At 45.7% G+C, this 22,364-nt stretch overlaps 1 protein-coding gene across 5 annotated transcripts in view; it reads left to right on the top strand.

Moving 5' to 3' along the window:
* The window catches only part of slc7a2 (solute carrier family 7 member 2), a 264,753-nt gene that overhangs the window by 140,584 nt on the left and 101,805 nt on the right, over window positions 1–22,364 (top strand). For all 5 annotated transcript variants that reach the window (XM_085970771.1, XM_085970758.1, XM_085970773.1 and 2 more), the window contains exon 2: window positions 15,832–16,222. In XM_085970771.1, the coding sequence (XP_085826897.1) occupies window positions 15,847–16,222 (376 nt within the window). In that variant the 5' untranslated portion in view covers window positions 15,832–15,846. The remainder of the gene's footprint in view (window positions 1–15,831; window positions 16,223–22,364) is intronic.

Raw genomic sequence — 22,364 nt, forward strand, 5'->3', positions numbered from 1 at the left:
TATTATCATAAAACAAACTCAACTCTAAAGAGTTCAATGTGATTCACATTGAGTGTACAGCACAGAAACAAGCCATTTGGCCCAAGTGGTCTATGCCGGTATTTATGCTCCACTCGAGCCTCATCCTACCCTACTTCATCTAACCCTATGAGCATATCCTTCTATTCCCTTCTCCCACGTGTGTTTATCTAACTTCCCCTTAAATGCATCTATGCTATTTGCCCCAACTACTTCTTGTGGTAGCGCATTCCACCATCTTAACACTCATTTGGTAAAGAAGTTTCTCCTAAATTGCCTTTAGATTTATTAGTGACTGTCTTATATTTATGAACTCTAGTTTCAGACTTCCCCACAAATGGAAACATTTTCACTGTGCCCTATCAAACCCTTTCATTATCCTAAAGACCTCTATCAGGTCACCCCTCAGTCTTCTCTTTTCTAGAGAAAAGAGTCCCAGCCTGTTCAGCCCTTCCTGAAAAGTATATCATCTCAGTTCTGGTATCATCCTTGTGAATCATTTTTGCATCTTCTTCAATGCCTCTATATCCTTTATATATAATATGGAGACCAGAACCGTTCACAGTACTCCAAGTGTGGTCTAACCAAGGTTTGGTACAAGTTGAACATAACTTCTCTGCTTTTCTGTTCTATCCCTCTAGAAATAAACCCCAGTGTTTTGTTTGCTTATTTATTGCCTTATTAACCTACCTCGCTGCTCTTAGTGATTTGTGTATCTGTACCCCTAGATCCCTTTGCTCCTCTACCTCATTCAGACTCTTATTATCCAAGCAGTATGTGGCCTCCTTATTCTTCCTACCAAAATGCACCACCTCATACTTAGCTATATTGAAATTAATTTGCCAAGTACATGCACATTCTGAAAGTTTATTCAAGTCTTCCTGCATTTTGTCACATTCTTTCTTTGTATTAACTACACCACCCAATTTGGTGTCATCCGCAAATTTTGAAATTGTACTTCCGATTTCCGAATCCACATCATTAATGTAAACTGTGAACAACAGTGGTCGCAGCACCAACCCCTGTGGAACATCACTTACTACCTTTTGCCAGTCTGAGTAGCTACCCTTAAGCCCTACTCTCTCTCTTCTGTTTTGTAGCCGGCTTGCTATCCATTCTGCCACCTGTCTCTGACTCCACTCTGACCTTAGTCATGAGTCCACTATGTGATGCCTTTTGACCTTTTGAAAATACAAATATATTACATCTACTGCATTACCATTGTATGGTACCATTGGCAGGCAGTGACTAGTGGGGTACCGCAGGGATCGGTCCTTGGACCCCAGCTATTCAGATCATTAATATGTATTGTGGATGAGGGAACTAGATGTAATATCTCCAAATTTGCAGATGACACAAAGCTGGGTGGACGTGTGTGCTGTGAGGAGGATGCCGAGAAACTCCAGTATGATTTGGACAGGTTGGGTGATTGGGCAGAAGCGTGGCAGATGCAATATAACGTGGATAAATGCGAGGTTATCCACTTTGGTGTCAAAAACAGGAAGGCAGATTATTATCTGAATGGCAATAGATTGGGAGAAGGGGAAGTGCAACGAGACCTGGGCGTCCTTGTGCACCAGTCGCTGAAAGTAAGCTTGCAGGTGCAGCAGGTGGTTAAGAAGGCAAATGGTATGTTGGCCTTCGTAGCGAGAGGGTTTCAGTACAGGAACAAGGATGTCTTGCTGCAGTTGTACAGGGCCTTAGTGAGACCACATCTTGAGTATTGTGTGCAGTTTTGGTTGCCTTATCTGAGGAAGCATGTTCTTGCCATGGAAGGAGTTCAGCGAAGATTCACCAGGCTGATACCTGGGATGGCAGGAATGACATATGAGGAGAGATTGGGTCGATTGGGCTTGTACTCGCTGGAGTTTAGAAGAATGAGAGGGGATCTCATCAAAACTTATAAAATTCTAACAGGACTAGACAGACTAGATGCTGGAAGGATGTTCCCGATGGTCGGGGAGTCCAGAACCAGGGGTCACAGTCTAAGGATAAGGGGTAAGTCATTTAGGACAGAGATGAGGAGGAATTTCTTCACCCAGAGAGTGGTGAACCTGTGGAATTCTCTGCCAAAGAAGGCAGTAGAGGCCAATTCATTAAATATATTCAAGAAGGAGTTGGATATATTTCTTAAGGCTAAAGGGATCAAGAGATATGGAGAGAAGGCAGGAACAGGGCACTGAATTTGGATGATCAGCCATGATCTTATTGAATGGCGGAGCAGGCTCGAGGGGCCGAATGGCCTACTCCTGCTCCTATCTTCTATGTTTCTATATTCTTTCTGTTTCTTTCTGTTACTTCTTCAAAGAATTCAGTACTATCTCATTTAAAATCCATGCTGACTACTCTATTATATTTTCAGTTTCTAGATGTTTTTCTATTACAGGTACATCTTTGATTAAAAATTCCTGCCCCTGTTGCTGTCCACAGCCTCCTGTGAAGCCCCCCCCCCCCGCGGGGTGCCGGCTGCGTTGCATGAGCCCGCCACTTCTCTTGAGTCCTGGGCTCTCTTGCTGGCACTATGATCCCTGGTGGTCCATCTGGGCCCCGGGTTGCGTTGCGCTAGGCCCCTCTCCTTTAATAAAGGGAGGAAGGCCTGCTGTAGCACCGCAATATTCACTCGCAGCGCCTCAAGAGGGAGGTGGGGCGATTTCAGTAGCACCCCGCCTCCATCTTGGGGCACTACCAGTGAATTTCAGGCACGGGGACCTAATCTTTTTGGGGCGCTACCCAATTTTGCCGCCCCTGAAGTTTAAAAACTTCACTCACTTTTCCCCTTTCCTTACCTCTTCTTGCCAGTTTATTTGGGGGTAGTTGAAATCTCCCCTGATTATTATTCTACATCTTTTACTCATTTCATAGATTTGCCTACATATTTCTTCCTCGACTTCCCTTCCATTATTAGGATATCTGCAGACCAACCCTATTAACATGATCAATCCCTTGTTATCCTTTGTCTCAATCCATATGGATGTGTTTTTATCTTAATGTTAGTTATGTCTTTTTTTCCTACTGCCATTGTTATCTCTAATTAGTACAGCTACTCTACCTCCCTTCTTCCTTCCCTATCCTTTCTAAATATGTTATGCCCTGCAATAATTAACAGACAGTCCTGTTCTTTATTAAGCCATTTAATAGATCTAGCTCCTTGCTATGAATATTTATTTTTACAACCTCTTGTGAACTTTTGTGTGTGGGAACTTGCAGTACAGGACGGGGTTATTGGCAGTTGGAATCAGTGCTTACCTGTCTCTCTATACGTCTTCTATGATCACATATACTATAACCAACTTCCTGTCCTTCACACTTCAGGTGTCATCCTACACCGCAGTCTGGTGTCAGGTCTACAGTAGGCAGATTCCTGTGCCACACAGCTGATTGCTTCATATTCAAATGTATTAATTCTGATAGAGGTTATTACACAAAATTAGGGCTCATGGGCTTGTTGGGGGTAATATATTAAAATGGTTTGAGGATTGAAAAGTAAGCTGTGAGGAGGGATATAGACATAGATGTGCGGGTTAAGTTGATTGGCTATGATAAATTGACCCTTAGTGTTAGGGGGATTAAATACATGGGGTTACGGGGATGGGGTGGGATATGTGTTGGTGTAGGGGTTACGGGGATCGGGTGGGATATGTGTCGGTGCAGGCTCGATGGGCCGAAATGGCCTCTATCTGCACTGTGGGGTTTCTGTGATTCTGTGATAAGTGAGTGGGCAAGAATGTGGCAATGGAATACAACAAGGGGAAGTGTGAAGTTATTCATTTTGGTTGGAAAAATAGAAAAGCAGAATATTTTTTAAATGGTGAGCAGGGGGACCTTGTACACGAATCATAGAAAGTTAACATGCAGGTACAGCAAGCAATTAGGAAAGGAAATGGTATGTTGGCCTTTATTAGAACAGGATGTAATTATATTGGGCCTTGGTGAGACCACACCGGTGTACTGTGTGCAGTTTTGGTCTCCTTAACTAAGGAAGGATATACTGTACTTGCCTTGGAGGGAGTGCAATGAAGGTTCACTAGAATGATTCCTGGGATGAGGGGATTGTCCTATGAGGAGAGATCGAGTAGACTAGGCCTATATTCCCTAGTGTTTAGAAGAATAAAACATATAAAATTATTAATGGGCTTGACAGGATAGATGCAAGGGGGATGTTTCCCCTGGCTGGGGAGTCTAGAACTAGGGGTCACAGTCTGTGAATAAAGGGTCGGCTATTTAGGACTGAGACGAGGAGAAATTTCTTCACTCAAAGGGTTGTGAATCTTTGAGCATCTACAACCCTCTGGGGTAGAGAATCCCAGTCGTTGAGTATATTCAAGACTGAGATCAATAGATTTTTGGATACTAAAGGAATCAAGGGATATGGGAATAGGGTGGGAAAGTGGAGTTCAGGTAGCTCAGCCATGATCGTATTGAATGCATTAGGAATAAAAGGGGGGCTTTTGGCAGTTACAAAAGACTAAAGACGGAAGAAGCCCTAGAGGAGTATAAAAAGTGCAGGGGCGTACTTAAAAAAGAAATTAGGAGGGCGAGGAGGGGCCATGAAATAACACTGGCGAGCAAAATAAAGGAAAATCCTAAGATGTTTTATAAGTATATTAAGGGCAAGAGGATAACCAGGGAAAGGGTAGGGCCCATTAGGGACCAAAGTGGCAATCTGTGTGTAGAGCCAGAAGAGGTAGGCGGGGTTTTAAATGAATTTTTTGCATCTGTGTTCACTATGGAGAAAGACGATGCAGACATAGAAATCGGGCAAGGGGACTGTGACATACTTGAACATATTAGCATCGAGAGGGAGGAGGTGCTAGCAGTTTTAGCAGGCCAAAAAGTGGATAAATCCCCAGGCCCGGACGAGATGTATCCCAGGCTGCTGTGGGAGGCAAAGGAGGAGATTGCAGGGGCTCTGACACAAATTTTCAGAACCTCTCTGGCCACAGGGGATGTACCAGAGGACTGGAGAACAGCTAATGTAGTACCATTATACAAGAAGGGTAGCAGGGATAAACCAGGGAATTACAGGCCAGTGAGCCTAACATCTGTGGTAGGGAAATTATTGGAAAAAATTCTGAGGGACAAAATTAGTCTCCACTTGGAGAGGCAAGGATTAATCGGGGATAGTCAGCATGGCTTTGTCAAGGGTAAATCATGTCTGACAAATCTGATTGAATTTTTCGAGGGGGTGACTAGGGGGGTGGATGAGGGAAATGCTGTGGATGTGGTTTACATGGACTTCAGTAAAGCTTTTGACAAAGTCCCGCATAGGAGACTGGTCAAGAAGGTAAGAGCCCATGGGATCCAGGGTGCCTTGGCGCGTTGGATCCTAAACTGGCTGAGTGGCAGGAGGCAGAGGGTGATGGTCGAAGGTTGCTTTTGTGACTGGAAGCCTGTGTCCAGTGGGGTACCTCAGGGATCGGTGCTGGGTCCCTTGTTGTTTGTGATCTACATAAATGATTTGGATGAGAATGTAAAAGGTATGATCAGTAAGTTCGCAGATGACACAAAAATTGGTGGGGTGGTAAATTGCGAGGAGGAAAGCCTCAGGCTACAGGACGATATAAACGGGTTGGTCAGATGGGCGGAAAAGTGGCAAATGGAATTTAACCCTGAAAAGTGCGAGGTGATGCATTTTGGACGGACAAATAAGGCAAGGGAATACACAATGAGTGGTAGGACCCTAGGAAGTACAGAGGGTCAGAGGGACCTTGGTGTACATGTACATAGATCCCTGAAGGCAGCGGAACAGGTAGATAAGGTGGTTAAAAAGGCATATGGGATACTTGCCTTCATTAGCCGAGGCATAGAATATAAGAGCAGGGAGGTTATGATGGAGCTGTACAAAACGCTGGTGAGGCCACAGCTGGAGTACTGTGTGCAGTTCTGGTCGCCTCACTATAGGAAGGATGTGATTGCTTTGGAGAGGGTGCAGAGAAGATTCACCAGGATGTTACCTGGGATGGAGCGCCTCAGCTATGAAGAGAGGCTGGACAGGCTGGGGTTGTTTTCCTTGGAGCAAAGAAGGCTGAGGGGGGACCTGATTGAGGTGTACAAAATGATGAGGGGCATAGGTAGGGTAGATAAAGAGGAACTTTTCCCCTTAGTAGGGGGGTCAATAACAAGGGGGCATAGATTCAGGGTAAGGGGCAGGAGATTTAGAGGGGATTTGAGGAGGAACTTCTTCACCCAGAGGGTGGTTGGAATGTGGAACTCAATGCCTGAAAGGGTGGTAGAGGCAGGAACCCTCACAACATTCAAGAAGCATTTGGATGAGCACTTGAAATGCCATTGCATACAAGGCTATGGACCAAATGCTGGAAAATGGGATTAGACTGGACAGGGATGGATGGGTGGCGCAGACACGATGGGCCGAAGGGCCTCTTTCTGTGCTGTAAAACTCTATGACTCTATGGCAGAGCAGGCTCGAAGGGCCAAATGGCCTATTCCTGCTCCTATTTCTTATGTTCTTATGAAAACAAATTCAAATTTCTGCTTGACTGATTTGAATTTATTGATTATAATTTGGCCATGTGCAATTTTCTTAGCAAGGAGAAAACAAGCAAAGCAAGGGAATTATGATAAACATTTATAAATCGCTTGTTTGGCCTCAGCTGGAGAATTTTGTCAAATTCTGGGCACCACACTTTAGGAAGAATGTCAAGGCCTTGGAGCAGGTGCAGAGGAGATTTACCAGAATGATGCCAATCTGCACTGTGGGGTTTCTGTGATTCTGTGAAGTTGGGATGGTTGTCCTTACAACAGAGAAGGTTAAGGGGAGATTTAATAGAGATGTTCGATGTTATGAGGAGTTTTGAAAGAGTAGGTAGAAAGAAAATGTTTCCACTGGCAGAGGGTCGATAATCAGAGAACACCGACTTAAGATAATTGGCAAAAAAGCTAGGAGGAGATGAGAATTTTTTTATGCAGCGAGTTGTTATGATCTGGAATGCACTGCTTGAAAAGGTGGTGGAAGCAGATTCAGTAGTAACTTTCAAAAGGGAATTGGATATGTACTTGAAAAGGAGAAATTTACAGGGGAGTGGGACTGATTGGATAGCTCAGACACAATGGCCGGAATTTTCCAGGGTGTCAGCGGGCGGGATCGGTGGTGGATTGGATGGGAAAGTGGTTTTTTTTTTACATAGGTTCAGGAACCTGCTGTCAACCTGCCGCAACACGCCTTTCCCAATGATGGGTCTGTCCGCGCTGAGCAGACCCGACAGGCAGCGGTGGGTGACCAAATTAAACTAATTATAATGTACTTACCAGACCTGTAACAGGCTTTTTTACCTTTTTAACTTTAACTTCATGGCCACAGGAACCACGCTGTTCGGTGACCACATCTGTCAACCTGAGGCAGGAGTTCATTGGCCATTGCTCCAGCTGATTACTTGACAGCTTCAGATGTACAGTAAAAGCTCCCACCTGACAGAGATCACCTTCCTCAGCCACAAGCTGTTCCTCACTGCATTTCCAGAACAGAATCAGCATGCTGCAAGTCTTTCCACAAGTTTCCATCCAATCTCACCTCATTACCTCTCTCACCATTGACAGATCGCTTCTGTCATCGGCACTTCACCTGCCATCTAATCCATCAATATGGGTGCCATTTATACTGTCTCACCTTGGTCTTCAGAATCGGACCACGATGAACCCCAACACCAGCAGCACCAGGCACACCAGCAGCACAAACAACAACACCACCAACCTTCTTCACAATCACCAGATGCTACACAGGACACAGGGCATCAGCACCCAAGCACATTGCTGCCCGGGACGCCAGCAATGGCCTCATCATGGCCAGATTTACTTCACTTGACGCTGTAGACCCTGGCTGCCACATGATGTGCCAGGTTGGCACCACCCCACACCAACACCATAAAGCATCCCTACAATGCCCAAGACATTCCTTTCACACGCATCACCATTGCGGGGGGGTACCGTTATGTCTCACCATTCACTGCAACTCACTAAGCCACTTCCAAAGATGCAAAAAATCTGTCCAAGAACGCAAAGTGTTGAAAATAAAGATTTCAATGTTTGACAGCACATTAATAGAAACTTTACATAAACATTGAGTAAAACACCCAAGTGCCTACCCTTGTGTGTTGTTGGTATGATTGCACTAGGATGAGGGTGAGTGTGGGGTGGCTAGTGAGAGGGGGATGTGATAATGTAGATAGAGAGGGATGGGTGGAGGTGCAAGTTAAGTTGATGTGAGTAAGGATGTGGAGGAGCAGGGTAGGGAAGGCAGAGTGATGGAGATGTGATCAGTGGCACAGCAGGATGAGGTTGAGTGTGGCTTTGCACTAACATTTCTTGATCTAATGAGATCATTGAAACATTTGCAGCACTGCACCCAGGTCCTCCTGACCACATCCCTGCTAGTGTCCTCCTGTGCAATGTGCAACCTGGCTGTTTTGGTCTCCTGGGGAGGTCTCTTCCGCCCATGGGAAGGGAAGAGTGTTAAGTCTGTGTGTTATATTGAGAATTACTACACAGACCACAAGAGTAAAATTTAACAGGCCTTTACTGGTTGAAGGTCAGGGCGGAACTGCCCAATAAATCATTACACAGCACTTATATACTGGTGTGGTCACCACCGGTATTACAGTATACAGCAGCCAAGATAAAGTAGTGCAACCCTTAAAATAGTTCTCTTAAAGGTGGAACGGTTACATACACTACAATCCTCCCTTTTTAGGTTAACAGTACATCTTCCCGTTAAACATAACATCATAACATATATACACAACTTAATGTAAAAACAGTTCACAGATTCAGTCTCTCTGGAGGCTTCCTGGCTCGGTCCGGATAACGCCTCGGTGGTGTAGTAGTTTTCGGTGGTGTAGTAGGTTCTTTTGACAAGGTCGATTCGGCTTGAATGTCAGTGTCGGGTTCATCTGGTTCCAGCATCACCGGATCGGAGGTAGATACTATGGGTATCTCTGCTTCATCATTAGGCGTATAGAGTTGTGGTGTAGGTTGTCCCTTTTCGGATGACGCTATGATCTGGTCAGCATGGCGCCTTATTATGCTTTCACCAATGTCCACGGTATACATCAGCGGTCCTAGTCGTGTGCAAATAGTTCCAGGCTGCCATTTCTCGGTACGGTAGTCCCGGGCCAAAACTTGTTGACCTATCTGGAAGGTTCTAGTTGGCCTTTCATTCATGCCTTGAAATTGCCGGTTCTCTACGTCCCTTCTGATGTTTGGCTTGATCAGATCCAGCCGGCATCTTAGACTTCTATTGAAAAACATCATGGCGGGAGTTTGGTTTGTGACCGCATGTGTTGCATTCCTGTACGCCAACAAGAAGTTATCTACCTTATGTTGTAGATTTAGGTCTTCATTACCCATGGCCTTTATGGCCTTCTTGAAGGTCTGGACAAACCTTTCAGCTAATCCATTGGTGGCGGGATGGTATGGGGCGGACGTGTAGTGCTTAACCCCATTGTTTTTTAAGAACTTCCTGAATTCTTCGGACACAAATTGCGGTCCATTATCAGAACAGATCTGTTCCGGCAGCCCATTCCTGGCAAATATGGTCCTTAATACTGTGATGGTTTTTTTCCGTGGTGGTGGAGGACATCTTTATTACCTCCGGCCACTTGGAGTGTGCATCCACCGCGATTAAGAACATTGAGTCCATAAATGGACCAGCAAAGTCGATATGTACCCTTTGCCATGGAGATGAGGGCCACTCCCATGGATGCAGAGGAGCTTGTGGTGGGGCGTTTTGGACCTTCTGGCATCCTGAACAGCTCTTGGTCATTTCTTCGATGTTTCCATCGATACCTGGCCACCACACGAACGCTCTGGCTAGGTTCTTCATTTTCACTCCACCCAGATGCCCCTCGTGAAGCTCCTTTAGCATTTTTGCTGGAGTTTGGGTGGAATCACCACTCTGGATCCACACATCAAAGTTCCTCGGCACACTGACAGCTGTTCTCTTCTTTGCGAAAATGCTGGCAACAGTGGTTCGCCATGTGCTGGCCATCGCTTCACCGTTAAATCGTAGACCCGTGAGAGTCGGGTCATTTCTTGTTTCCTTTTCGATCGTAGAATTTGTTACTGGTAGACATTCCACTATGGTTGAGTGGAACATCTCCACTGGGTCCATTGTAGGCGCCTCTTCTACCGTTGGCAACGGTAGGCGTGATAACCCGTCAGCATTCCCATGCTGTTTTGATCCTTTGTATTCTATGTCATATTGGTGTGCCCCTAGGAAAAGGGACCACCTCTGTAGCCTTTGCGCTGTCATAATGGAAACGCCCTTTTTAGGGTTGAATATGGATACCAACGGCTGGTGGTCTGTCAGCAGTGTAAACTTCTGGCCCTGCAGGTAATGATGAAACTTCTTTACTCCCCACACCAGGCTGAGAGCCTCCCTATCTATTTGAGCATAGTTGCGCTCAGCGGAGGTCAATGATCTGGATGCAAATGCGACTGGCCTTTCCGAGCCATTTGGCAACTTGTGTGAGAGTACTGCTCCAATACCATAAGGAGAAGCATCACAAGCTAAACGAATAGGTAGCGTTGGGTTGAAGTGAGCCAACACTTCCTCTGAGGTGATCAATGTCTTGCTTTTGCGAAAGGCCTTCTTACAGTCCTCGCTCCACTTCCGTGGTACTTCTTTCTGCAAAAGAGCATTCAGCGGGTGCAGCACCGTGGATAGATTTGGCAGAAACTTATGGTAATAGTTAATCAACCCTAGGAACGATCTCAACTGGGATACATTTTCCGGAGCGGGAGCCTTCACAACAGCTTCGATCTTGTCAGGTGACTTGTGCAGCCCCTCCTGGTCAATGACATGACCACAGTACGAGATCCGTTCCTGAAAGAACTCACATTTCTGGCGATTAACTCGAAGGCCATATTCCTCAACCTGGTGAGCACCAGTTTCAAATTTGCAAGGTGTTCCTCACCGTCATCTCCTGTAATCAGGATATCGTCCAAGTAACATTGAGTGCTTGAAATTCCCTGTAATACCTGTTCCATGGCCCTCTGCCAAATTGCCGGAGCCGAAGCCACTCCAAAAACCAGCCTATTATATCGATACAAGCCTCTGTGCGTGCTGATTGTGAGATACTGGCGCGACTCTTCCTCAACTTCCATTTGTAAGTACGCTTGTGCCAGGTCTATCTTGGTGAAGCGTTTCCCGCCAGACAATGAAGCAAAGATATCCTCAATCCGCGGAAGCGGATATTGCACTGTGTGAAGCACCGGATTAACTGTGATCTTGAAGTCTCCACAGATGCGGACCTTCCCCGGTTCCCCTGGCTTGTTACTCGATGAACGCTTCATGACGGGCACAATGGGCGTGGCCCACTCACTCCAGTCCACCTTAGACAGTACTCCTGAACGTTCCAGCCCTTCCAGCTCTGCTTCCACAGCAGGTCGTATCGCATACGGTACCGGTCTGGCTTTGAAAAATTTTGGGTTTGCATGTTCTGCAATCTTGATTTTTGCCTTAATTCCTCTCAGTGTTCCCAGTCCCTGTTGGAACACCTCTTTAGCCTCATCCAATATTCTGGACAATCGTTCAGGTTTGACATCTTTCTTTCCGGAATCTACCGTTATTGCGTTTAGGGAGTGCCAGTCCATATTTATTTTCCTGATCCACTCCCGTCCCAGAAGTGGTGGACCTCCCTCAGGTAGTACATATAAGTCCATTCCTTGGTGTTCTTTGCCCTTGTGTATCACCTTGACTTTTATCTTTCCGATGGGGTATACTTTTTGCCCCGTGTATGTCTGCAATACTATCTCCGTATCCCGTAGGGGAATATGTTTGAATAACTTTTTGTAATCTTGCTTATTCATGACCGTCAACGCCGATCCGGTGTCCAATTCCATCTTCACTTGGACTCCTGCTATCTGCAGTGTGACCCAGATAGTTTGTCGGTCAGCTTCCTTACTCACGTTGTGAATTCTCAGACTACCCAGTTCCTTGCTGTTGGAGTCTGAATCCGAATTCTGTTCATCCGAACTCTTCTCAGCCACCTTATGTACCTTTCTGCACTTTTCCTGTGGTGACTTTTTGTTGCTGGTCTTCTTCCCTGACCGGCATACTTTAGCTATGTGACCAAGCTTGCCACATTTTCTACATTCCTGGTTTTTAAACCAGCATTGGCTCTTATCGTGTGTTGTCTTCCCACAACGATAACATTTCGTTGTACCCGAAGCCATTTGATCTACGCTGAGTACCGCTGCCTTCAGCTGCATTTCCACGGTGCCGCTCACTGCGGCTTCGTGTGATGCTGCAATAGTGACAGCCTTATCAAGTGTAAGATCATTCTCTTCAAGCAACCGCTTTTGTGTTCCTTCTTTCGACAATCCACACACGAATTTGTCTCTCAGTGCCTCTGTCAGGCTTTCCCCAAACTGACAGTAATTCGCTAGCTTGCGCAGTTCAATTAAATACTCCGCGTTGCTTTCCTCTTTCAGTTGCGTTCTCGCATAAAATTTAAATCGTTTCGCTAACATCAGCGGTGTGGGGTTCAAATGATTCTTCAGGACAGCAACAATATTAGCGACAGTCTGCTCCGCCGGTTTAGCTGGTGATAGAAGATGCTTCAATAGCCCGTATGTCTTCGCACCCATTGAGTTTAGTAAGGTTAGTGCTTTATCTTCATCTGATATTTTATTTGCCTTACAATATATCTCTATGCGTTCTACATACGTGGCCCAATCTTCAACATTGGTGTCGAAATCGTTGATGTTACCACGCTTAGGCATCCTCGCGATCTTCTTGAGAAACAAAAGAATTTTTTTTTTTTTAAATGGCGATTTCCCGCGCTTGTCTTCTTCCCCCGCCTCCGAAAATGGCGGCTTCCCACGTTTGCCTTTCTCCCCTGCTGGCTGTAATGGCGATTGCCGATTTGCTGCGTTCGCCCTCCCCCAGCGGTTTTCAAATCGTGCCTCCCAGCCCCTCTTGCAGTCCAGTCCTTTCCCCCCCGGCTGCGGCTGAGTTCTCTGCGGTTTTTTTATTTTCTCCCGCGCCTTACGCTGACCCCCTCGCGGCCTCGGTAGCTGCCCGGCCTTTTTCACCGGTCGCGGTTGAGCTCTCTCTCGACGCTGTTGCGCCTCCCAGCCCGCTTGCAGCCCGGTCTTTCGCACCGGCTGCGTTTGCATTCACCGCGGCTTCTGTGCCTTACGCTGCCCCAGTCTCAGCGCCTCTGGTCCCGACTTCTGTCCGGCTCCTTTCCCCGGCCGTGGTCGAGTTCTCCGCCCTTATATCCTCCGTTTTTTAAAAATTTTCTCCCCTACTCACAGTCAACGTGGCCGACTTGCTTCTCGTCGCTGATCGGCTCACCCACCACCGTGATAGAAGGGACGATCACTGCCTGTTGCTGATGGAAGGCTTCGTGTCAGAATTCTTCCTTCTTCCTTTGCTCTGCAGACCCGAGTCTTTTCTCAGCAGAATGATGAGGGTGGATGCCTCCTCTCGATGCCCGTTAAACTGCCTTGGATGTATCTCTGCCGCAGGGTAAGATCGTACTCGTCGCCATTGTTAAGTCTGTGTGTTATATTGAGAATTACTACACAGACCACAAGAGTAAAATTTAACAGGTCTTTACTGGTTGAAGGTCAGGGCGGAACTGCCCAATAAATCATTACACAGCACTTATATACCGGTGTGGTCACCACCGGTATTACAGTATACAGCAGCCAAGATAAAGTAGTGCAACCCTTAAAATAGTTCTCTTAAAGGTGGAACGGTTACATACACTACAAAGAGGACCTCCCTGCGTGCTGTGACTCACTCTATAAGCATATGGAGGGAGTCATGGAAGAACCTTTGCCTCTGTAGTACTTGTCAGTGTTTGCAGCACCTCAGTGCTGTAGAACACTGACCGCACAAATGTCAAAAGAAAGTTGGCCATGGTACCTTTAAGGAAACTGGCTGATGACCCGTCATGAATGACGTCACCAGACCCGCTTCCTCTAATTGGGCCGGGAAACGCACTGGGTGGGCTTAACGAGCCCTATCAATGTAAATTACACGCTGGTATCTTTCCTCTTTCCACACTGCAGGCTGCCCCACCCCCCCAATCCAATTTCTGACAAACCATGGGACAGTTGACTATTGCCGAATCTCAAGAATTATCCAGCAAAAGAAACCCTACTTACCGCTATTTACTGCCACCAAATCCCAACTGAGAGCCAACAACTGCCCTCTACAGTGCTACCAAAACCTAGCAAACTCACCCTCTTCCTCACAACCCCCCTTCTCCATTATTAATAAACCCTACATCCCTATTTCCAATCTTACCCATGTTGCCCACCATCTTACTATATTGTGGCCTTTTTGAAAAGGCAAGGTAGAAAAATTGAATATATAGGTAAAGAACATAATCATAAGCAAGACAAATTTATGTAAACGTGCAGAATTATGGAATCTGATCCTGAAAGCACTAGTAAAATTACTATATTTCCATGTAAAAAAACAGAATTTGACTTATTCAGTCAGTTAAATCAGTGGCCTGATGAGGTTTCTTTAAATTTGTTCTCAGGATGTGGGTAACAGATTTATTGCCCATTTATTTTTGCCCTGAGAAGGTGGCGGTGGGCCTTCTTCTTTAATCAGCTGCAGTCCTTGTGCTGAGTGCTCCCAAAGTGGTGTTAGAGAGGGATTTCAAGTTATTGGGCTGAATTTCAAGGCTCCTGCTCGGCAGAAATAGAGCAGTAGCACCCCAAGAATGGTGGGTAATGGCCTGCCGCCCTTGCTGTGGCCACGGCAAAGTTCCCCCAGGTCTACCACTCTGAGTGGCCCCGAGTTAGGCGGTAGGTCCATTAAAAATATTAATCGCACTACTATTAATGTATATAAGAGGCCGATTGCTATGTTTGGACTGAACTGGGCGGAGCGTGCAACCTACCGACTCAGCCAAAGAGGATCCCAAAGGGAAGTTTCTCTTAAAATTTGTGAGGTCAGGAGGAGCAGGGGCGCTCCTTCAGGCTCCGTAAAACCAGCCTGGGCTTTGACTTTCCGCCACCCCTCCCCCCAACTGACCCATCTTTTTCAGACTCGTAGGAGCAACTCCTCAGAACTGCTAAGCCCCAGGATCCTCCTTCCAGTGCTGCAGAATCTTGGGCAGCCCACTGCAGTGCGCCCATGCCCTATGGATATCCTCAGTGCTGCTAAACAACATTAACAACAATAAAAATGGTGTCTTTATTGTACATTTCCTGTGTCACACTTTTTCAGGAAAGAAAAATAGTCATTTGTGGTGAACAGAAAAATTCCCTGGCGACAGAAATGACTGAAGTTAGACTGCTGGATATTGTTCCTCAATGGTAAACCCACCAGACCCACAACGGAGTGAGATTTTCCCGCACCAGTGGCTCCTGGCACTGATCTAGGTGGAATTTCCTGGGTCAACTAATTTTAATATTGTTTGGTGGCAGGGGAGGAAAATCACTGCTGTACATGTTAAGCTCCTATTAGACTTTATAATCTTAAATGGCCAGATTACACACAGCTGCATCTCAGCAGTATAGAATAATACATTGTACATTGAAAAAAACTCCTGACATTATAAAACGGCATCGTCAGACAACATCAGAGCAATGTAAAAGGAGATCCACCTATGTTTTTAATGCTGTTTGTTTAACTAGGCTGATGAGATAAAGAGAAATGTTTTGTTGTAGCAAAGGTTTTGTCATTCAAGTATAATATTCTAGCAATACAGATAGTTAGAAAAAAGTTCCTGGGCAATGACAAAAAGCCTATTTCCCACAGAAGAAATTGAAGATGAAAAAATGTTAGCCTTTTTAAAGTGTTTTAAAGTATTTTTCTTTTTGTTTCAGCTATCCCCATCAAAGATGATGCATTGTGGCTCTGTGCTGGCTTTCACTCGATGTATAGTTCGCAGAAAAATCATAACCCAAAGTAGCCTTGAAGATTCCAAACTATGCCGCTGTTTGTCCACCATAGACTTGATAGCACTGGGAGTTGGCAGCACTCTCGGAGCTGGTGTTTACGTTCTGGCTGGTGAGGTTGCTAAATGGGATTCTGGACCCAGCATTATCATCTCTTTCCTAATTGCAGCATTGGCTTCAGTGATGGCTGGTCTGTGCTATGCAGAATTTGGTGCTCGCGTTCCAAAGACTGGTTCTGCGTATCTATACAGTTATGTGACTGTTGGTGAAATCTGGGCATTCATCACAGGCTGGAACTTAATTCTTTCTTATGTCATTGGTAAGTGTTATTACATATCTAAATAACTTACATTCACCCTTTTAATTTTGTGCATTTCTGAACCTTGGATTATCCTGGTTTTGCTGAAAACTACAGTAGAAGGTACATTAATGGATAACTTCTTAAAAATTGGTTCTCAAATGGAGTTTCCCCCTACCCAGTCTGCTGGATCACTTCAGGAGCCATTAAGAATCAACTACAGTCAGTTGTAAAACAATTGCTACAAAGCACATTAATAATCACATAATTGCCCAGAGAAGGTAGTGGTGGGGGATGTTCACCACCTTCTCTGGGCAAATTATGCTCCAGCTCCATTATGGGGTGAACTCCTAATTTTAATAGAATTTGCATCTCAAAATGTCCAAACTGCTCCACTGCAAGATTTCACAGTGACACATAAGCCTCAGCACCCGATAACATGAACTGCCACAGTGCTTCAGATAGTTAACATTGCACTATTGGCCCTATAGTGCCTCATCGTATCTCTCAGGAAAGTTTCATCATTATTTGCAAAATGAATTATTTTGAAGTACAGTGACTGTTTTGTAGACTAATGGGGTAGCCATTTTGTGTATAGCAAGGTCTCACAAACAGCAGTGAGATGAATGATCAGTTAATCTGAAGTATATAATAATGATCATAATATGATAGAATTTCACATTGAGTTTGAGAGTGAAATACTTAAATCCAAAACTAGAGTCTTAAACTTAAATAAAACCAATTACATCGGTATGAGGGGTGAGTTGGCTAAGGTAGATTGGGAAATTAGATTAGAGGGTATGACGGTAAATAAGCAGTGGCAAACATTTAAAAAAAAATTCCAAAATTCTCAACGAATATACATTCGATTGAGAATTTGATAAATCCATGGGAAAAGTGATCTATCCATGGCTAACTAAAGAAATTAAGGATAGTGTAGGAATAGACGTATTCCTAACCAAATAATTGAGGTCGACTCAGGAGAAACAATCCAACAGGCCTTTAATGAAGGATTTGACGAAGTACAGAAAACAACAAGGATCGATGCAGGAGAGCCGTGGAACAGGTCTTACCCGAACGGGGACGCCATGAGGACTGACTAATCAGTCCCGGGATTGCGTCATGATGTCATCGCGTTTTCCCACGCTTGGGGCGGTCATATGATGTGCGGCGTGACGTCATTGTGTTTGCCCGCGCTTGGGGCAGTCACGTGATCTGCGCCGTGACGTCATCGCGTTCGCCCGCGCTTGGGTGGTCACGTGATCCGCGACGTGACGTCATCGCGTTTACCCGCGTCATCGCGTTCGCCCGCGCTCCCAAAGGGGGAACACCCTGAACCGGCAAACTGTATATATACATCGTTAAAGGGAATTATGTCCGGTAAGTAAGGGACACTCGGTGGTACCGCTACAATAGTATTATATTAGAAGAAGAGGCTTATAATGTTGCGAAGAATAGTAGTAAGTCTGAGGATTGGGAGAGGGTTAGAAACCAGCAAAGGATGACCAAAAAATTGATAAAAAGGGAAAGAGTAGAATAGTCATAGATAGAGTCATAGATTTATACAGCACAGAAAGAGGCCCTTCAGCCCATCGTGTCCGCGCCAGCCATCAAGCCCTATTTATTCTGATCCCATTTTCCAGCACTTGGTCCGTAGCCTTGTATGCTATGGCATTTCAAGTGCTCATCTAAATGCTTCTTGAATGTTGTGAGGGTTCCTGCCTCTACCACCCTTTCAGGCAGTGACTTCCAGATTCCAACCACCCTCTGCGTGAAAAAGTTTTTCCTCAAATCCCCTCTAAACCTCCTGCCCCTTACCTTGAAGCTATGCCCCCTGGTTATTGACCCATCTACTAAGGGGAAAAGTTCCTTTCTATCTACCCTATCTATGCCCCTCATAATTTTGTACACCTGAATCAGGTCCTTCCTCAGCCTTCTCTGCTCTAAGCAAAACAACCCCAGCCTGTCCATTCTCTCTTCATAGCTGAAGCGCTCCAGCCCAGGTAACATCCTGGTGAATCTCCTCTGCACCCTCTCCAATGCAATCACATCCTTCCTATAGTGTGGCGACCAGAACTGCGCACAGTATTCCAGCTGTGGCCTAACTAGCGTTTTGTACAGCTCCATCATAACCTCCCTGCTCTTATATTCTATGCCCCGGCTAATGAAGGCAAGTATTCCATATGCCTTTTTAATCACCTTATCTACCTGTCCTGCTACCTTCAGGGATCTATGTACATGCACACCAAGGTCCCTCTGATCCTCTGTCCTTCCTAGGGTCTTACCATTCATTGTGTATTCCCTTGCCTTGTTTGTCCTCCCAAAATGCATCACCTCACACTTTTCAGGGTTAAATTCCATTTGCCACTGCTCTGCCCATCTGACCAACCCGTCCATATCGTCCTGTAGCCTGAGGCTTCCCTCCTCGCTATTTACCACTCCACCAATTTTCGTGTCATCTGTGAACTTACTGATCATACCTCCTACATTCATATCTAAATCATTAATGTACACTACAAACAGCAAAGGACCCAGCACCGATCCCTGCGGTACACCACTGGACACAGACTTCCAGACACAAAACAACCTTCGACCATCACCCTCTGCCTCCTGCCACTAAGCCAATTTTGGATCCAATGTGCCAAATTGCCCTGGATCCCATGGGCTCTTACCTTCTTGACCAGTCTCCTATGTGGGGCTTTGTCAAAAGCCTTACTGAAGTCCATGTAGATTACATCATCTGCACTACCCTCATCCACACACCTAGTCACCCCCTCTCAAAATTCAATCAAATTGGTTAGACATGATCTCCGCCTGACAAAGCCATGCTGACTATCCTTGATTAATCCTTGCCTCTCCAAGTGGAGACTAATTCTTCCCTCAGAATTTTTTCCAATAATTTCCCTACCACTGATGTTAGGCTCACCGGCCTGTAATTCCCTGGTTTATCCCTACTACCCTTCTTGAATAATGGTACAGGTAGACTATCCTTTATCCGAACTTCCGAAAACCTCTAAAAACCGAAAGTTTTTTCGTTCAGCGTAAGTCGTGCACACGACGCCGACCCCCGACCCCCCCGCCGACCCCTGACCCGACGCCGACCCCCACCCCCCGCCGACCCCGACCGCCGACCCCCACCCCCGACAAATTTCCCAGTCTTATAAAATACCTTCTGAAATCCGAAATTTTCCGAAAACCAAAACACGGCTGGTCCCGAGGTTTTCGGATAAAGGATAGTCTACCTGTACTACGTTAGCTGTCCTCCAGTCCTCTGGCACCTCCCCTGTGGCCAGAGAGGTTCTGAAAATTTGTGTCAGAGCCCCTGCAATCTCTTCCCTTGCCTCACACAGCAGCCTGGGATACATCACGTCTGGGCCTGGGGATTTATCCACTTTTAAGCCCACTAAAACCGCTAGTACCTCCTCCCTCTCAATACTAATTTGTTCAAGTATATCACAATCCCCCTGCCTGATTTCTATGCCTACATCGTCCTTCTCCATAGTGAACGCAGATGCAAAGTATTCATTTAAAACCTCACCCACATCTTCCGGCTCTACACACAGATTGCCACTTTGGTCCCTAATGGGCCCTACTCTTTCCCTGGTTATCCTCTTGCCCTTAATATAGTTATAAAACACCTTGGGATTTTCCTTTATTTTGCCCGCCAGTGTTTTTCATGCCCCCTCTTCGCTCCCCTAATTTCTTTTTTGAATGAGAGTAAACTCGCAAGAAATATAAAAACAGATTGTAAGGGCTGGATTTTATCAATGGGGATGCGTTGGGGGCGTGACTGTTGCTTGTCGGGTTTCAGTCCCGCCCCCAACGACGTCCGGCCAACCCACGCTATTTTTCCTTGATTGACTTTGTTAAGCCCGCCCTGCGGGCTTAGCCGGCCAGCTAAGGGAAAGCCGGTGACAGTGGACAGCGTATTTTTGACAGATGAATTGTCATCGTTTGACAGCTTTGAGAAGCTGTCAAACACTGACGATCACTGTTCAAAGGTAAGCCCTTGGACTGAAGACTTACCAAACCCCCCTCCTTCGCAGAAAGCAGATGGCTCGTGCATCGGAGAATGCAGCAGCCATTCTGTCATCTCTGCCGTTGAGATGAGGCACCTCTGAATCCTCAAGTGTTGAAGACTGCAGAAAGAAACAAAGGTAAGTAAACTTTTTCTAACACTTTACAGTCACCTCCCATACTTACCTGTCTGCACTTGCACCCATCACTCACCTCCACAGCGGACTTTTTGACCCCTCTGACCCCCGCAGACCCACTGCTCGCCTCGCTGACTCTGGCGAGGTTCGCAGCCATCAGGAAGCCCGCAATTGTGTGGGTAAAATGGGGATAATCCTCTTACCTGCCTGTTGACTACCTGCTAACAGGCAGTTAAGTGGCTGTAATCCCCTTCCCGCCTCGAGGAAACGGGTCCCTGTGTGAGTCGGGGACCCGCCTCCTGGGAAGATGGCACGGAGGCGGGTTGGTAGCGGGGATGGTACCCGCTCCCAGTTTCTGCCATTTTCCCAGCAGTTCCACCTCCATACCCGCCTCCCCAGGGCTGGCAAAATTCCCCCCTAAGAGTTTCTACAAATATGTAAGAAGGAAGAGAGTAGCAAAAGTGAGGGTTGGTCCCTTAGAGGCTGAGACAGGAGTCTCAGGGGAATAAGGAAATGGCAGAGACTTTAAACAAATATTTTGTCTCTGTCTTCACAGTAGAAGACACAAAAAGCATACCAAAAATAATGGGGAACCAAGGTGCTAATGAGAGTGAGGAACTTAAAGTAATTAAGATCAGTAGAGAAAAGGTACTTGAGAAACTAATGGGACTAAAAGCCGACAGATCTCCTGAACCTGATGGCCTACATCCTAGGGTTCTAAAAGAGGTGGGTACAGAGATAGTGGATGCATTGGTAATGATCTTCCAAAATTCCCTAGATTCTAGAACGGTCCCAGTAGATTGGAAGGTAGCAAATGTAACCTCGCTATTCAGGAAAGGAGGGAGAGAGAAAACTGGGAACTACAGGTTAGCTAGCCTGACATCAGTCATCGGGAAAAGGCTGGAATCCATTATTAAGGAAGTGGTAACATGGCACTTAGAAAACCATACTATGATTAGGCAGAGTCAACATGGTTTTATGAAAGGGGAATCTTGCTTAACAAATTTATTAGTGTTTTTTGAGGATGCAACTAGTTATTCAGTTTGGTAGGTAAAGGGGAACCTGTGGATGTAGTATATTTGGATTTCCAAAAGGCATTCGATAAGGTTGCTACGTAAGATAGGGGCTCATGGATTTTTTTTTAAATTCGTTTATGGGATGTGGGCGTCGCTGACAAGGCCAGCATTTATTGCCCATCCCTAATTGCCCTTGAGAACTTGGGGGTAATATATTAGCATGGATTGAGGATTGGTTAACAGACAGAAAACAGAGAGTAGGGATAAACGGGTCATTTTTGGATTGGCAGGCTGTAACTAGTGAGGTACCGCAAGGATCAGTGCTTGAGCCTCAGCTATTTACAATCTATATCAATGACTTGGATGAGGGGACAGAGTGTAATGTATCCAAGTTTGCTGATGATACAAACTTAGGTGGGAAAGTAAGCTGTGAGGAGGACACAAAAAGGCTGCAAAGGGATATAGACAGGTTAAGTGCAATAAGAAGGCAGATGGAGTATAATGTAGGGAAATGTGAGGTTATTCAGTTTGGTAGGAAGAATAGTAAAACAGAGTTTTTTAAATGATGAGAAACTATTAAATGTTGGTGTTCAGTGAGGTATAGGTGTTCTCGTGCAGGAAACACAAAGCTAGCATGCAGGTACAGCAAGCAATTAGGAAGGCAAATGGCATGTAGGCCTTTATTGCAAGGGGGTTGGAGTATAAGAGTAAGGAAGTCGTGCTACAATTATACAGGGCTTTGGTGAAACCACACCTAGAGTACTGCGCACAGTTTTGGTCTGCTTATCTAGGGAAGGATATACTGCCTTAGAGGCGGTGCAACGAAGGTTCACTAGATTGAACCCTGGGATTAGAGGGTTGACCTTTGAGGATAGATTGAGTGGCTTGGGTCTATACTCTCTGGCGGTTAGAAGAATGAGAGGTGATCTCATTGAAACATATAAGATTCTGAGGAGGATTGACAGGGTAGATGCTGAGCGGTTGTTTCCCCTG

Source organism: Somniosus microcephalus, chromosome 2 (assembly GCF_052327205.1).
Source record: "Somniosus microcephalus isolate GS21.2 chromosome 2, FLI_Smic_1.0, whole genome shotgun sequence".
NCBI classification, from domain to species: Eukaryota; Metazoa; Chordata; class Chondrichthyes; order Squaliformes; family Somniosidae; genus Somniosus; species Somniosus microcephalus.